Source organism: Camelus dromedarius, chromosome 30 (genome assembly GCF_036321535.1).
Source record: "Camelus dromedarius isolate mCamDro1 chromosome 30, mCamDro1.pat, whole genome shotgun sequence".
NCBI classification, from domain to species: domain Eukaryota; kingdom Metazoa; phylum Chordata; class Mammalia; order Artiodactyla; family Camelidae; genus Camelus; species Camelus dromedarius.
Window position 1 is genome coordinate 23,946,289 of NC_087465.1, and position 18,498 is coordinate 23,964,786.

At 35.0% G+C, this 18,498-nt stretch overlaps 1 protein-coding gene across 6 annotated transcripts in view; it reads right to left on the bottom strand.

Annotated features, from left to right (window-relative positions):
- Window positions 1-2,578: 2,578 nt before the first annotated feature.
- NBN (nibrin) overlaps window positions 2,579-18,498 on the bottom strand; it is a 55,288-nt gene continuing 39,368 nt past the window's right edge. Inside the window, exons 12-19 of one of the 6 annotated variants that reach the window (XR_010378497.1) lie at window positions 13,538-13,606; window positions 12,099-12,254; window positions 9,508-9,621; window positions 5,425-6,397; window positions 4,778-4,813; window positions 4,580-4,700; window positions 4,031-4,080; window positions 2,579-2,757 (exon numbers count right to left, since the gene is read on the bottom strand). Coding sequence is in view for 2 of the 6 variants with exons in the window: in XM_031441391.2 (XP_031297251.1) it covers window positions 2,727-2,757; window positions 4,031-4,080; window positions 9,508-9,621; window positions 12,099-12,254; window positions 13,538-13,606 (420 nt within the window). In the remaining 4 variants the exon portion in view is untranslated. Of the gene's footprint in view, window positions 2,758-4,030; window positions 4,081-4,579; window positions 4,814-5,424; window positions 6,398-9,507; window positions 9,622-12,098; window positions 12,255-13,537; window positions 13,607-18,498 lie in introns of all 6 variants that reach the window. The other 5 variants (XR_010378496.1, XR_010378498.1, XR_004133218.2 and 2 more) reach the window with 5 other exon arrangements.

Genomic DNA, 18,498 nt, shown 5'->3' on the forward strand with positions numbered 1-18,498 from the left:
ATAGGAAGTAAGCTCCTTGACATAGGTAATGGAAATGATTTTTCTGGATTTGACAAGGGCAAAGGCAATAGAAGGAAAATAAACAAATGGGCCTACACCAAACTGAAAACCTCCTGCAGATCAAAGGAAACCATCAACAAAATGAAAAGGTAACCAAGGGAATGGGAGAAAATATTTGCAAACTATGTATCTGGTAAGGGGTTAATATCCAAAATACATAAAGAACTCAATAGCAAAAGTCAAACGATTCAATTAATAAATGGGCAGAGGAACTAAATAGACGTTTCTCCAAAGACATACAGATGGTCAACAAGTACATGAAAAAGTGGTCACCATCACTCATCATCAGGGAAATAAAATCAAAAGCACAATGACACATCACCTCACACCTGTTAGAATGGCTGTCATCAAAAAGATAAGAGATAACAAGTGTTGGCGAGGACGTGGATAAAAAGGAACCCCTATGCATTGTTTGTGGGGATGTAAATTGGTATAGCTACTATGGAAAACAATGTGGAAGTTCCTTCAAAAATTAAAAATTAAAGTATCGTTATGATCCAGTGATTCCACTTCTGGCTATATATCTGAAGGAAACAAAATCACTATTTCAAAGAAATATATGCATCTTTGTGTTCATTGCAGCATTATTTATAATAGTCAAGACATGAAAACAACCTAGATGTCCATTAAAGGAGGAATAAAGAAAATGTTCTATAACTCAATAAAAAAAATTAAAAGAAAAGAAAAATTACTGTTTTTCTGAAATTATACCAAAAAAAGAAAAAAATTTTAAAAATGTGATATATGTACACAATGGGCTATCTATCATCCAGCCATAAAAAAGGAAATTCTGCTGTGACAACAGCTATTAAGTTCAAGTCTTTAATCCACTTTGCACTGATTGACTTTGAGGGCATTACATCAAATAAAATGACAAAGACAAAAACTGTATGACCTCACTTGTATGTGGAATCGAAAAAAAAACAAACTTATAGAAACAAAGAACAGACTGGTGGTTGCCTGAGGTAGGGGGTCAAAAGTTAAACAAACTTCCAGTTCTAAGATGAGCAGGATCTAGGGAGACAATGCACAGCATGCTGACTACGTTTTACAGTAATTGAAGTTGATAATCTTTAAGATACGCTAAAAGTTCTCATCACAAGAGATAAAAACTTTCTAACTATATGAGGAGATCGAGACTGACTAAACTTACTAGTAATCATTTCACTTATATATTTATACCAAATCATTATACTATATGCCTTAATTTGTATTTCAATAAAACTAAAAAAAAGTGAAGCAAAAATTGACAGAACTAAAGGGAGAAAAAAACAAATCCACTATAGTTGGGGATTTTAATATTCACCTTTCAGTAACTAGTAAAGAGTGGACAAAAAAACAGAAAGGACATAAAAGATTTCAACAGCATTATTAAACACTGACCTGACATTTGTAGGGGATAATGAAACAAAGAAACAAGAAAAAGCTGTGACATTTACAGACTATCTCCTGAAAGGAAATAGTATGTCCTGAGCGCTGGTCCAGGGTGCAAAGTATCTTAGCCGGATACTTAAATGTGGTGACTTCCCTTGTCTGACTATGGGGGAACACTGAATATTCCATGAAGATCTAGGAATAGTACAAGTTAATTTATGATGCAGTTTTGCATGTTATGTTCTCTCTCACAACCTAAAAAGGTAAGTTTGTTAGGGTGGCAGAATTTACATGAGACTAGGAAGCTTTCAGTCAGTTCAGAAGACTTGTTCTATTTTCTAGGACAAAATGCATCAGTCCTTAAGAGTTGACAAAAAGACTTTACCCTAATTCTAGCGTACAGCCAAAAGCTGTCTATATGACAAAATTCGAAAAAAAAACCCCACTTTTTCTTATCATCTCCTTTTGAGGCAGAAAGAAGACTAATTATCATGTTTACTTTACACATACAAAATGAGAAGTCCAAGAAGCGCAAGACACCCAGCACAGTTAGACCCACAAACAGGTCTTATCGCATCCCAGTGAGACCTATCCAGAAGCTTGGTAAGTCTTCCACTGCCGTTTCCAGTACCAGAATAATATGGGGGTGATGTCTTTGGCACTGAAATCCATTTCATTTGGGTTACTTCAGCTCAGGGAAGACTACAGCATAATGGAAAAGAAACGATAATTAAAACTATTTATGAAAATTATGTTCTGATATGCCTATGACCTTCTAATCCAGGCCGTGAAAAAGAACAAGGCACAGAACACTGTATATATTATGCTATCATTTTTGTAGGAAATTATTGAAAAATGGCATGCATAGAAATTTGAATAGGCATTAAAAATCTCTGTAAATACTCATAAGAAATGAGTACTACGAATTTTTTCAGAGGAGGGGAAGAAAATTGCTAGCACAGTGGTAGAAGGGAGACTTTTTAATCTTTTACCTTTTTATACTTTTAGTATTTTGAACTATGACTATATTAATTATTCAATAAATTAAAACCACATTTAAAAATGAAAAATAATTGTCATAAAAGATGAGATGACAAAGACCAAAAACAGAACAAACAATACTAATTGTCAAACACAAAAGAAATGGAGTTTTGTGCATTTTATTTAACAAATTTAGGCCATAAACTTAAATCTCTTCTATATACTAGATGCATGTATCCCATAAGAAACCTGAAGTGAACTCTTGATAGAAAACGGCTTTTCTTTTCCATGGCTTCTTTATAAAAACCCTATTATCTTCTCCTTTTTATATTAGGATTGTATCTGCAAAGAAAGAAAACAGGGTTAACAAATATCTAGATAAATGACAGTACTTCTTTTACTTTTAAAGTAAAAGGGCTTTCAAAACAGTCATACTTCAGCAAACAAAATTAAGAGCGTGAACTTTATCCTTAGGATCAGATGGTAAACACTGACATTTTTACTTTCAAAAGTAACTTTTGATGTTGCTTTGATGAACATTTGGTAAAAATAAAACATAAAAAAAATCCTGTCCAAGCACTAAAATAATTAATGAAAACAGTTTAAAAATAAATACACATTTTTATACTTTCTCCAGGACAGCTTCCAATAGACCTCTCCAGCTTCAAATTAAAGTATATACCATTTGTGCAAAAGAGCATAATGAACCTAAAATACAATTATTTTACAGAATTTTCTCCTATAGCAACTAAACAAAATGTAGTTGGGCAACGACACATTCTCATTTGACTATATTTATGAAAAGTAGGGTGGAGGGTACAGCTCAAGTGGCAGAGCACTAGCTTAGCATGCATGAGGTCTTGGGTTCAATCCCCAGTACTTCCTCTAAAAATAAATAAATAACCCTAATTACCACCCATCCCCAAAAAAGAAGAGTGAACACTGTCATCAATGATTTATACCGTCAATAATGAAATTAAAGAAAGTGGCTACAGAACAGACTCAAAAATATAGTATTTCCTGGGAAAACAGTGTTCTCCCCAGCCAGTATCTACCCACAATATTGTACTTTACGAGCATTTGAGAGCTAACTATCATAAGGCTTACTGGGCCTGCAGGAATGCTAAAAATGTTAAATCAGAACTAAATTATAATCACCCATTATAACTCCTCTAACCCTCCCACAAAAACCTGCTTTGAAACTCTAATCCAGCCTCTTATTTTCAAGTATGCACCAAATAAAACTAAACAAATGGTCTGGCATTTCGTTTGTCTTATTTCAAAATCCATTCATAATTCTATTCAGAGCTAAAAAATCAGCCAAACTCATGCAGCTGTGGAACCTTCTTTTGCCTAAATGTGCCCATTAAATTTAAATATTTTGTGATACAGTACAACTGGGTTAAGCCCAAATCTCAAAAGCTATATCCAGTAAACTCAAATAAGAGGTACTCAAGCAGTAAAAAGAAATCCATATATTAAACATTCTTTAGGTGAAGGGACTAAGCATCTATTTCCAAGGACAGACAAAATAAATATGTAAACTCTAAGAATAGAACTGAATTTTTACATACATCACTCAAAGATTCATGAGAAAGGTGAAATTAAACTTTACCTAAAGAGATCATCAGCAAGAGATTCCTCTTTTGCATGTTGATTTTGCACCTGTAAAAATAAACGTCATTTCACACATTTGCTCAGTGATGTATACAGTTAATAAAACTGCTGTGCTGGATGATCACAGCCAGCTCCGAGATTTCCACACCCAGGAGGTAACCAGGTCTATGAATTCATGCCTCTATGACTTCTTTCCCTTCAACGGATCCTTTCCATTTTCACGTCATACCAAGATTATGCAAGAGTTCTCTAATTAAACAACTTTCTGCAGCCAATCTCCTTTCAAAGGCAACCAACATGTATCCTGCTAGCTTGTTGTGTTTTTAAACTTTTTTTTTTTTTTCCAGCAGAACCCTTTTACCAAATGAAATCTCAGTGTTTTGAAATCATGCCGCTGATGAAGGGGCTGAACAGGTAACACTGACCCCACCTTCAACCAGAGCAGCTCTCCAAGTAATGCTGCTCTCTTTCTCACAGCCCCAGATCAGGGCTCAGAAGCTGCTGCTGAAACACCTCACCCACAAGACAATTTTAAACACAAACTCACCACACTTCTAAAGCACCTTTGAGAGTTAGGACTGGACATGCCCTGTGCTGGATGTATCTTCCTAAAGTCTGGCTATGATCCTACCATGTGTCACTCAAAACCTTTCAATGACTTCTCCCACCTACCAAAGAAAACACAGGCTCTTGAGTCTGACTCTTAAAAATGGGAAAGGCTCTTCGTAACCTGGCTCCATCCTACCTTCTCAATCCCTTCTCACTCTCTTCTTCAGGAACTCTGTAGGCCAGTTAAAAGCAAATCATAAAAAAGAAAAAACAAAAACAAAAAACCAAACTCACTTCCTAATAAACACCCTGTGACCCTCTGCTTTTGTCCAGGTTTCTCCCTCTACCCAGGAAATTACCTCCTTTCCCACGTCTTTCCACATCTGACCATCTTTCAAGGTTGCATTCATTCAGTGATTTTGTAGTGCCTACTATGTGTCAAGGAATGTGCTTCACCTCTTTAACAATAACATTCTGACCTTCTTCATTTAAAAGTAACATCTGCTCTGAAGAACTTCCCCAAAACTTTAGCTGCACAACTCCTAAATGCTTACCAATTTCTACCTTCTGTTGTCATTATTTATATCATAACTCTACTAAAAAACCATAATTCTCTTAATGCAGACAGTTTATGTTTCCTGTAAATAATTCACATTTGTGTACTTCCAAATACTGTCTGAAAACTGTTTCTAAAAAATTTCATTTTAACTTCAGGTAACTTCATTACTATTTTTACACTATTTACACCAAGTTTAACCAATAAGGGAACAGAGACTTAGGTTTAATAACTTGCAGAGGATCAAAAAGCTGTCATATGGAAGAACTGAGATCGACCAGGCTTACCTGAGTAAGAGCACCAGCTGTTACTCAGGCTGTTACACTGCTTCTGAGTCTCTGGAAAAGGCCTAGAAGAATGACTTGCAGGATTCAAACTTACAGAATGATTTTCTATTCATACAGTGAAATGTTAAAATGAAATTGTATCTTTTTACATTTTCTAATAGGTACAGCAGAACATAAATGGGAAGACATGATTTTCACAATTGTTAAAAAAGCTGCTGGTACCATTATCCTAAACACTCTTAAAAGCTTCCTAGCAGGGGATGTTAATTTTAAAGTTTAATATAGTAAAGAAAAATAAGCTTTATCTTATGTATCTTAGTAAAAACATTAAGTGTAACAGTATTAAGAAACAAAAATTCTCATATTACTGGCATTTTTTAACAGCCTGGGAAAACTGCATCTCCCAGTTTTTCAAAATTCAAATCAGGTTGGATAGAATTTAAAGAACTACTACATTTACTGAAATGAAAATATCCTAAATTCAAGAAATGAAAATACCCTAAGTTCAGGCAAAGGACGGGAACTGACTAAGTGATTATGAAAAGTAAGACTGGTCTGCAGCAGAGGTAGAGAAGGAAGGGCTGAAAAAGAACAAAGGGCAGGGAATGCAGAAGAGCAGCTGGGGCAAGACTAGGGAAATGAGACATCAAGACAGAAGCACCTTTATAGAGAAGCAGGGGCCCTGCAGAAAGAGAAAGTCAACTCTATTATCTTAAAGAGCAAATCCTACCTCGGGCACCTAAAGTCGTTCTAACAAAAAGAAGAGAGATTTAGTGGAATATACTCCCTGGTACACATTTAATTCCAATCCCAAGAAGGAGCTGCACATAGCTCCAGCTGAGTCCCTCCTTTCTTCAACTCAATGTCTTCAGGCAACAGGAAGTAGATGGGGCACGCAGTAGGCCTGTGACTGAGCACACGGCCATACTCCCAGTGTGGAGGCATCAGGGCAATCCCGTTCTTCACAAGCAAGCTAAAATGGGAAGGAGTAATTTCAACTGCATTCAATTCTTGTCTCATCCACTGGCTTTAGAATGCAACCCTTGCGTAAGATGTCATATGATGCTTCACACAGCAAGCAATATCTGGACCAGGCATTTGACTTTAAATAGCTACAAAACTAAAGAAACCAGAAAAGCCACTTCACAGCCAGATGGGAAAAGAAGAGACTAGAACAGAACATGCCAAGGACAGTTCAAGAACCTAGTCTGCAAGAAATAACCCAAGAATAAAAAAATAAATAAAATTAATAGTAACATGAAAGCAATGAAATAAGAACAAGAAAGGTAGATGATAAAAAAAAAACATGATGAAACCAAATGGGAATGAATGCTAAGTAAACAAACTCAGAACTGTAATAATCCCATTTCAAAATTAATGAGAAACAGCTAACACCATTTCCACTGTTAAAAATGCTTTGTAAATAGTATCTTATATAATTCTCACAAAAAACCCTGTGAAACAGAGGTACTATTATTGTTCCCATGCTGCACAGGAAGAAACAGAAGCATAAAGATTTGGTTAAGTAATTTTCTCAAAGTCACAGAGCTGGTGAGAAACAGACACAACTGAAGCCTGAATTTCTGGTAGAGTGAGAGAGCTTAATAAAACCGTCGTAACTGTGGAAGAAATGAATGTGGAGGGCAGAGGTGATTTAATAAAAGGAAACTTATGCCTTAAATGTAGCAAACCCAGCAATTATAAAAATGTTTGTAAAGATGTAACAGAAAAGTTTCTCGAAATAAAAAACGAACTCCATATACAAATCAAAATAGCATACTGTATTCTGGGAAAAATGAACGGAGAGTGATCCACACTGAGATATATTCTGATTGTTACTGACTTTCAAGCTTAAGAAGGAATATTGTAGGCATGCAAGTCACCTAAAAAGAGGGGAAAAGGAGGACTGACATGAGGTGGGGGAAGGAAAGGGAAGGAGTATAAAAAATTTCCTCACTCTTCACAGCAGGGAGCCAACAAACAGTATCTAAAATCAGAATGTAGAGTGTGAAACAAATAACTGATTCTAACCTGATAGTGTTTTTCATATTTAGGGATCTCAGAAAATATCCTGAAAGGAAGAAACATTTACACAAATTCAGCAATGCTTTCAGTTTTATTTCCTTCTATCAGTCTCTTTCTCTCCCTTTCAACACTGTCCCTACCTCTCACTCCTCCTCAATAAAGAGACGTCTGGAACATTACACATTTAATGTTTCAATGGATAATTAGGATTCTAACTTCTTCATTCTTTTGCATACTACCGTAATTCTTTGGAAGGTACATTTATAAAACAGTAAAGCCAAATACTCTTTCAAAAAAGAAAGGAAGAAAGGATATTACCTCCACTCTCCCATTTTTTGACAGTAAATAATCCTATAACCCTATTTTCTTGAGTGATCGAACAATTTTTTGATAAAAAAAAAGCATTTTTAAAAAACAAACTGCTGAAGACTACATTAAACTCATAATTTAGCAAAACACAAATCCTGGGATGTTAGTAAGCAGCACAGTCAGCTTTTGCGCTGCTCTGTGTGGATCTGCAAACCATAAAAAACCTGGACTGTCCTTTGATGTCTGTATGAAGAATGAGTGTTATGAAAGAAAATCCAAGGTAGGAAATATAATAAAAGACTCCAATACTAAAGGGTGCAAGTGGAACAAACCCTACAACACAAAGGAAATAATAGAACCTTGCCTCTCTTGACCCCGACACAGGGTGAAGGAAGAAATTTTAAAAATCACACTTAAGTTTACAATGAAAGGCTGGCTTTCACTCAGGCTCCTGGTCCAGGTATATATTAACTACCTGAATGATCCAAAAGAATCACAAGCAGAGATTCAAGTGGTCTTTAATTGGCAGAACAAGGCTGGCAGACACAAACATATCTTTTCTGGAGGAAATAAACCAGAATTTAGGACTTCCCACAGATCAAGTTTCAAGGAAAACAAACAGCTCACGTTCAAAGATCACAAAATATTTACTTGGAAACATGAGCGAGAACTAGATGAAACAGATCAACACTTTAGGTATTGATATCACTAGACAAAGAACACAAAAGAGGACCTTAAAAATATCAGCAGGGAACAAGAAGACTTAGGAATAAATGAAACAGACTTCCAGTGATAAAAAAAATACAACAGACTGAATGAAATACCAACCAGACAGAGCTGAAGAGAGAAGTGCTACACTGGAAGACAATTTGAAGAAATTACCAAAATTACAATCCAGAGAAACAAAGCAGTGAAATATACAGAAAAGAAGTTAAGATACATTGACAAGAAAGTGATATTTAACTTACGTCAAATCAGAGGACAAGAGATACTGCCCCTACCCCCTAATTACCAAACAGCCCTACTTCAAACCGCCTGTTGAGATGACTGATGGAGCGCACCTTTGGGACCAGTAACACTGAGTAATCAGGCAGCAAAAAGACTAAGACGACTTTCTAACTTTGGATTTGGCCTCTGATTACCACTCAATTCAATGGTCATGTGTTTCTGAATTCTTAACTTCCACAGAATAGTTCTATTTTAAAAAGCTCCTCACTTTACTGAATTTTATTAAATTCTCCAGTTTAAAAAAAAAGGTTGAGGCTGAATGAATTATGGATCACATGGACAGTCTTGTTACATAATATCTACTAGGACTCAAAACACCCAGGGAGAAGGCAAAACAAGCAGATTTTCTGTAGTCTACCCTCTGAGCTCTCATTACAGCAGTTTATAAATATATTAGCTGATAGCTGTCAACAGTGAGTTTTTGGAAACTACACCCCAACATGTAGAGCTGTGAAGCAGTTCACATTTTCCCAAAAGAGCAATGTTATAACAGAGGTTTGGGTTACTGAAGCTTAGGCAGCGTGTAGTTGTAGATACAATCAATAAATCTGGAAGTCCCTTAAAGAAGTGTTCCAGAAAGGTACAAATTAATCTTAATGCTATGTAACTCAGGAATTTTTCAGAATGGACAACCTTAGGTCACTTACCTTAAGTTTGGCTTTAAGGAGAGTTTGCTCTAAGGAAATCAGAAGGAATCGAACTGCAAATCAAACAAGTTACTGGGCCTCATTTCCTACTAACCTCCATTTCCTGTCTCAACCACTCTTCCAACTCTGTATTCTTTCGAGCATGATGAGCTATTAGATCTGATCCTCCAATGATGTGTGGAAGTTTTCTGGCTCCAGGAAATGAGACCTGTGAAATAGTAAGCCTTGTCAAATGCATTAAAAATTAAGACAATCATTTTTTTTAAAGCAAAGATTGTAAATCACATATAATTTAGGTACTAAAGATCGTAAAAATGAAAATAAGTGAGACAGAGGTAACTGTGCTAGACCCATATGTTTTTGTCCTATTTTTTGGCTATACTATACCTGATTTAGACATGTCACTGAGATTTATGTGCTAAGGAGAATTTAAGATTTTTAATTTGGAATTTTTATTTAAAACTGTCTTTAGCTCATTACCTAACAAATTAATGAACTCAAGGTGAATATACACACTATAACTTAAAAGTATTATATTTGGTTCTAAATATTTAAATACTTCCTAGAACTCAAGGAAATTTAAGTCTTCAAAACTTTCCAATTTATAGATCCTTAGCAAAAGATGTTGGAGGTGGTAATAGTTTATATATTTTTTTGACTGAAGTATAGTTGGTTACAATGTATCAATTTCGGGTGTACAGCAAAATGTCCCAGTCATGCATATACATACATATATTCATTTTCATTAAAGTTTATTACAGGATGTTGAATATAGTTCCCTGTGCTACACAGAAAAAATCTATTTTTTAATCTATTTTTATATATAGTGGCTAACATCTGCAATCTCAAACTCCCAAATTTATCCCTTCCCTCTTTCCCTCAGTAACTATAAGATTATTTACTATGTTTTCAAATCTGTTTCTGTTTTGTAGATGAGTTCATTAGTGCCCTTTTTCTTTTTTTTTTATTTTTAAGATTCCACATATGAGTGATATCATATATTTTTCTTTCTCTTTTTGGCTTACTTCACTTATAATGATGATCTCTAGGTCTAGCCATGTTGCTGCAAATGGCATTATTTATTTTTTTTATAGCTGAGTAGTATTTTATTGTATAAATATACCAAAATTCTTTATCCAATCATCTGTCATTGGACATATAGGTTGTTTCTATGTCTTGGCTACTGTAAAGAGTGAACACTGGGGTACATGTTTCTTTTTGAATTAGAGCTCCCTCTGGAATATATGCCCAGGAGTGGGACTGCTGGATCATATGGTAACTCTATTTTCACAGTTTATATTTTTAATAGAAATTTTAACTGTCTATAAAGAGGTGCTAAAAAAGAATATTATGTAAGAATACATATTAACCACACTGCTAATATTATACTTAGGGAATAAATAATAAATATTTAAGGGACACACCTTTAAAATTCTAATATATGAAGTGGAAAGGGAATCTTGAATTAGTTTTCATCATTTAGCAATATTTTAAAAGGACAAAGAGAGCCATCATTGATTTTCACATATATGAAGAAACTCAGACAAATTCTTTCATTAAAGTCAATCTAGTTAAACTTCTTTCCATATAAATTTTGGTTTGAATTTCTTTTGTAGTCTCAAAAAATTTCCTTGGTCAAGGATATTAGTATTTTTAAAGGTTTTAAATTTCTCCAAACTAGTTTCCAGAAGTTTGTACTAATTTATACTTCTTCACTACAGTGAATATTATTACTTTCTCTTTGGTAACTTCATTAATTAAAACATTAGTATGTCTTTTGAATTTCGATTTAACAATAAGATTCTGTGACACGACACTAAACATGAAATAACCACGAAGTAAGAATGCCCTTGAGCTACTCATAAGCCACAGCCACGGAGGGGGAAAGAGTACGTGGGTGCCATATAAGTGGGAGATATCTTCCACTCTAAGTAGAAGAGATTCTTCCTGTTAAATAGGGTTTAGAACTGTTTAATAACATTACAATACTCTAAAAGGTTCTAAAGTCATAGGCAGAAAACAAATTTAACTGAGAAATGTTAACAGTGGCTCACGTTAGAGAGAAAAAGCTACAGCACCTTGAGGTCACAGCAAGAATCACACAGACCATGTTCTAGAGAAAAGCAGTACTCCACAGAAGTCACTTCTGAAAAAATGACTACATTCTGATCAAATGCATAAGCAGAACCTAGCAGTCAGTCATGGGTATGGAGCAAGAAGCAAAGATCCCAAAAGAGCCAGCAAAGAGAATACAGACTGGATCAGAAATATCTTTTTGACCATACTAATAAAATAAATACCTTATCAGTTCCTAAAGGAGGAGGAACTCAGGTTAGATAGTCAGTCTACCTATTTATATTCTGTTTTACACACACATAGTAATAAAATGCCTAGTTTTCATTATGTAATGTTCTCAGTTATTATTAACAAATACGTTATCTTCACAAAGTCCGGAGTTAAACAATCCCGTCAGATAGTCATAGATCAACATTAGAACTGGGAGGACGCTGTCAATACAGGCAAACGCCTGCTGCTTAAGGTAGAGAAAACCAGGTAAACAGCACCCTAAAGAACTCAACTTTAATAAAGTTGGTTATATCTATTCATTAACTCTCAGTTTACATCCTTCCAAGAGTAATTTTTTAAACTACTTTAAGTGGACATTTTAGTTAAAAGAATACGAACCTTTTTGAATTTCTTGAAATTCTTCAGTTGACCATAATCATTACTTACACTTGCTGCGTTTCTGGAGGCAGAGTTACTAACCACCAGTGACCTAAATTCAGTTAGTAACACCTTCCGTGGAAGCACCTCACCATCATCCTTAAGTTCCTCATTGTTCTTCAACGGCATTAAGATGAATAGATAAGAAAAAGAAGTAAGAAGGATAATTACTCATTATTTAAGATTCTACAGAAAAAAGTGTAAAACCCCTAAAACAACAGTAAAAAAAAAAAAAAAAAAAAAGGTTTATTTCTGGCACCTGAACTTTGTATTTGAAATCAAATTGTATCTATTTCAAAACCAGAAGATTATTTACTCAAGTGCTCCGTAACTTTAGAAACATCTGTATCATACTCATCTATGATAAAAGGCTAAAAATCATAATGGATTTTAAATTTAGCAGCCTATTCTAATAAAAACCATCCCAATAAACAATTTATCTTCCTGTATATATTTTCTTGGCAAGAAATACTGTCTTGTTTCTTTTTGTTGAAACCATACACCAAGATTATTACATAATCCATTCTACAAGTTCCCACAGACTATGTTTAAGGTTTCCTGGATTTCCAATAGTTTATATTTTTTATTATTTTTGACACATCAAAAAAACAATAATTAATTCTGGACATGCCACCTCATTAACTGAAAGCCACTTTTTTATTCCAGATTAACAGCTATTTTATCAGCCTGAAGATTCCTTCCTTTTGCCAGATAGGATTCTTTTTTTCTTTTTTTTTAATTTTAACATTTTTTTATTGAGTTATAGTCATTTTACTATGTTGTTGGATGGCATTCTTTATGTCATTTCCTATTAACTAATTATAGTTACATATCCACATTGTTACAGCGGCTCAAGGCTGACCATCTTAGTTTTCTAAACTGTTTTACTATACACTCATATGGAAGTTGCTAACAGAACTAAGATAAAGACAGTCAGGGAGAGATGAAAAAAGGGAACAGTCAAAAGGAAAAGTTCATGTGATAGAGACAGAATATAATCAGGAACTCTAGTAATGCTGGCCTAATACTTTTGTGTTTTAAGAAAAATATTTCATATCCATTACTCTACTTGATATAAACACAACCCTGTTGGAAAAGTATCAGTCTGATTTTATAAACAAAAGACGAATTTGTAAATGGAAAAATGACTTATTCAAGGTCACATATCTACAGAGTAGAGGGCAGGGAATTACACTCAGGCTTTTCTCCATATTCCTGTGCTATATAATGGTTGTAATATGATTTATTCATTTTCAGAGGAAGCATAATTTATGAAATAGACCAAAATTATAGAAAGAAAATCAGTTAATCCTAAGAATGCAGACTGAGAGAAATGGATGAAATCACGGTCCATATAAGTCAAATCTTTATAAAAATGAAATAAAATAAAAATTCCTCACAGATAGTTCTTTAGTTGACCATAGTGATTCTTTCTTGAGCTCACATTTCTTCCCAATTTCATTTTCTTGCTAAAGAAATAAAAAATATTGTTCATAAGAATTATAAGATAGTACCTTTCTTTTTTTTATTTTATTGAGTTATAGTCAGCTTATAATGTGTCCATTTCTGGTGTACAGCACAGTTTTTCATGTATATATACATGAATATAATATATTCACTTTCATATTCTTTTTCACCATGAGCTACTACAAGATCTTGTATATATTTCCTTGTGCTATACTGTAAAACTCGTTTATCTATTCTATATACACCTGTCAGTATCTACAAATCTCGAACTCCCAGTCTAAGATAGTACCTCCCTGAAAACCTTACAAATACTCATGCTACTGATCCAGCTATTTGACTTTCAAGCATCTTCCCTAGGGAAAAAATGAGATGAGAATAGAAATACATGTAGAAAAAGACACTGCAGTATTAGTTACAAGAGTAAAGAACTAGAAGCAATATAAGTTCATGTAAGTTATATACTTAAAGAATATTTAACAAATGAGAAATGACCATAATATAAGTGAATAAAAATGGCTGTAAAACTGCATTAACAGTTGATGCCTGCTTAAAAAAGTAAGACTTTAAAAAAGAAAATACCAAAATATTAACTATGGTAATTTTCAGGGTTATCAACAAGTTGTTGTTATGTTTTTCTTTATTTTCCATATTTCTACAAGATTGTGTATGACTTTTAGAGTCAAAAATAAAAACACTTTTCAAGAAGTCTATCTAAATTTTTTTAGAACTGAATTTTAAATCACCCTTAATCCAAGAAGAAAGACAGTTATTTCAACTGTTCAAGTTATTCATCTGCAATACAACGGACACTGCCTTGTACACAATCATACTATCCTTCATATCCATTTTTCTGGACCACATTCTAAACAAAAGCATTTTCCACAGATAGCTTTCTAAGACTTTCAGTAAAAACTACAATCCCTTTGGATACAGTAGGAGATGTATATCATTTTACATTAAATTTTCAATGATTGAGTAATACGAACTCAGAAAAATTTTAACAAGAAAGGGAAGAAAAACAAATGTACTCCGTGCTTGCTTAGGGACTAAAGAGAATTGATGTTTTTATTTATCAGTAGTAAGAGTAAACATTTCTATTCGAAGCCTGTCGCGTGCCTCTTACTGAGTACTTTCCCATCACCCCATGGAAGCTGTTATCACAGTAAGAACATTTTACTCCCGTGTCTCCTCATCCTGCCCTGCTCCCTCAAACTTGCTCATCCTCTTACACAAGTTTTTATTTCCTATCTCAGAGAACAGACTACAACCTACCCCGACCCCTGGACTACAAGCGTGGAAATTCTCCTATACTCTGTCCTCATTTCTCATATCGCGTCAATCACCAAGTCCTGGAGATCCTACCTCCTAAAGGCCTATCAGACTTATCCCTTCAGACTGCCCTTCATGTAAGCACGCCCAATGCCTAGAATAATTAAATAAATGAATAAATGACATACTGAGAAAGCTGACAAAGGGAGAAGCCAAAGCAGCACAGTGGACCTGTGTTTCTGTCCCAGTTGTCAAAACCTAGCTAAATGACCTCGGCAAGTTACTTAACAGCTCCTACTGTCAGTTTCCTTATCTGTTCAATGAGTCTAGTTATTACTTCACTGCAGGACTGCTGTAAAGAGCATGGTGGTATCCAGTAAGTGGTAGCTATTACTGTTGGGCTTTCAAAGATGCTGCAGTCATAAGAGAGGAGGAAACCTTAATTTAGAACAGAAGGGTAGAATGAGGTGAAGAAGAGAGATTCTGTAGACAGTGGGTGCTATTAAGAGGAGGAACGTTAACAACGACATGGAGTCATGTTTGCATTTTATGGAGACTGGGAAATTGAAAGTAAAGCCAAAACTCAAGCACAGCTGTCATTTATATAAAGATAAGATCCTGGCAGGGGTATCTAGCCCACAGCTTTCTATTTCAGCTTATAGGAAATCTTATACACATGCTAAAATCCATATTTAAATCCCCAAATAGAAAAATGGTAGGTCTGTCATCAACATATTTTAGAAACTGTCCTTCTGAAATACAGCTAAGGAATCCACGTCAGAGAGAAATATCACATTTCTGCCTTCTTAAAATTGCAAAAAGTTTTTGAAATAAAAGGATTAAAAAATATTTTTTTCTTATAATCACTTCTTTAGGTAGAAAAATCAGGAGTAATTCTTTTAATCTATGAGAATCCACAAGAGCTTTCAGACAAGTTCTTAAAATGGTAAAAATGGAAGAATTAAATGTAATCTCACACTGTCTGAGTCAGGCTGATGAGCTGCGCCCACATCAGCTTCCTGGCTGCGACACTGCCCTGAATTTACTCAAGACGTTACAGTTAGGGAAACGGTGAAAGGCACATGGAATCTTTGAATACAGTTTCTTACATTTGCATGTGAATCAGCAATTCTTTCAAAATAAAAACTTTTAAAAACTTATTTTACATTGAAAGCAAAAATACTTTGATAACATGGTTCTTACTAAAAAAGTAATACTGCTAGAATAGTGATTTAGCTTTTAGAATATCTAGAAGTGTGTCACAACCAAACTGCTATTCATCCTCCAAAAGTCTGCTACAACATATTTATGTTGCACCATATTTTTATTCAAAACATCATGAATTCTAAAATAGTAAAATAAGGACAGGAAATCATGCTACAGAATCAAAGAGCAAAATAAAATAATTATTTTCCCTGACAGCATTATATAACATGTAAACCTTGGCTACTGAATGAGAGGCCTTTTCAGGTCGATAAAAAACTGTTTAATGATTCCCATACCACTGGCATATGGTGCTCACTTTTCATCTCTCCCGATCTGGGCTCTAATTCCTTGGGTAATATGAGTCCTGGGGGAATGTGAGTCCTGGGGGAATGTGCGGTCGAAGTAGGTATATAGGAAGATTGATTAGCAGCCAAACAGGATGCACCAAAGAGTTCTGTGACTAAAACTACAACCGCTGCCAGACCGGGCTGTGGCCATTGTAGTAGTAAATCCATCTGGGATAGAGTTTAAGAAAAAGAAAAAAGGCTATTTGAAAAAGATTAAATTATGTAAAAGGACAAAGAGACTAGAAAAAGAAAGTAAGAATATATCAGGAAAAAACAGAAATAAATACAGGAGGAAAGGCTCCTACAAGGGAAAGGTATGACCAAAATAATATAAACAGGGCCTACCTTTCTAAAGGCTAAACACTTACAATATTAAGTAGCCTGAATACAGATTCTGGAACAGTCTGGAGCTAAAGTGACATAGGAACCCATAATGTCAACAGAATAAACATATCTTTATAAAGAGATATAAATAAATTTACGAAACTTAGGAAATCATCCTTTGGATTTCACCAAATGCCACATTAAACTAACTTACCGAGGTAACTTACCCAGTGGAAGATGCTACAGAAGTGACTCAGAGGACATATAAACCACCTGGTTCTATTAACCTCTTCTGGAAAGTGCCCGCTAATCTTAAATCTTTACTAATAAAGGGCTCCTCTGTCTCTGGAGTCCCCAGTCTGGCTGGAAGGTATCTCAGCTGGAAGGTATCTCACTCTCTCTTCCTGACAATGTGACTCTAAGTTTGTTAGAGGCAGCCACGTGCTAAGCTTCAAACACTTCCCAGACTCTCTTGCAAATTGAGGGTGAGGGCTGGGGAGCGGCACAGAGCATGAGCACTCCCGGCCAGCAACCCAAGTTATCAAGCGGGGTTTCTGAGAAAGCTCCTTAGATAAGTGTGGGCAGGAACTCACAGGGCGCTCTGCCCTGTCCCCTCTCCACCTTGTTCTACCTCCTAGGAAAGCTAACACGATGGCTAGAGGTGCAATCTCCTAAAACAGAAAGGCAGACGCTAGGAAATTAACACCATGGAACTACCACGCAGCTTTGGTTACCTGCTTCTGGGCATCCTTTGCAGGAAAAAAATAACCCTATCTTATTGAAGCCACTGATTTTAGAATTTTTTAGAGACAGCAAAAGGAATCCTTAACTAATACAAGGGGGGAAATATTTCTGGGAAGAAAACTGGATGTAACGAGTCAGGATCTCTGGGGCTTTGGTCCGGGAGTCCCTATTTTTAAAAAGCTCACCAGGTGATTCCGAGGCAGCTGGTCCACGAAAGGGCTTTAAGTATTCACTCATAAGAAATAACAAATAATGAGAATTTTCTCCTTCATGTGATGATGCCAAAATATAGGCTAAACAGGACGTATGTTTTTATTTTCCAATAGTAGTTATAGATTTAAATAGTGCTTGATACACACTAGGTTCTCAACAAATGAATACTGAATCATTGTATCTTCCAATGACTTAAATTCTTACTCATTCTTTTACTTAGCCTCATCCTCATCTAGTAGCCATTTATAGGAGGGGATGCTATGAATAAGAGTGGAGCTAACAGACCTATGCGAGCAGTCAGAATAGCAAATTTTCATTTCATGAGGTCTGTGCTCTCACTTAATGAGCTAACTCGTCTACAAATAGTAGGTAACTGGCTGATGAATAAAGTAGGAAATAATCTGAAGTTTTCTTGGACCAAAGTGGGTTAAGAGAAACTACCAACATTCACGAGAACAGGCTGAAGACGTTAAAAATAAAAATGAAAATAAAAATTCCTAATGATCTTATACATCTTCTACCCTAAAAACTTACTTAGTAGATACTTCGTGTTTACTAATTTTATCTTTCTGTCCCTGTTTACTCTATTAAAATATCTCCTATATTCACCATCATGGCCAAATGTCTGGTTTAATAGTATAGCTTGGAAATCTATTAAAACAATTATGAATAACAGTTTTATTTGTTGCCATTTATTACAACACTGTCAAAGAATCACACTATTTTGAACATTTCCCTTATCAACCAACAAATTCTTATACCTAATACTAGGTGTAGAAGACATTAATTTT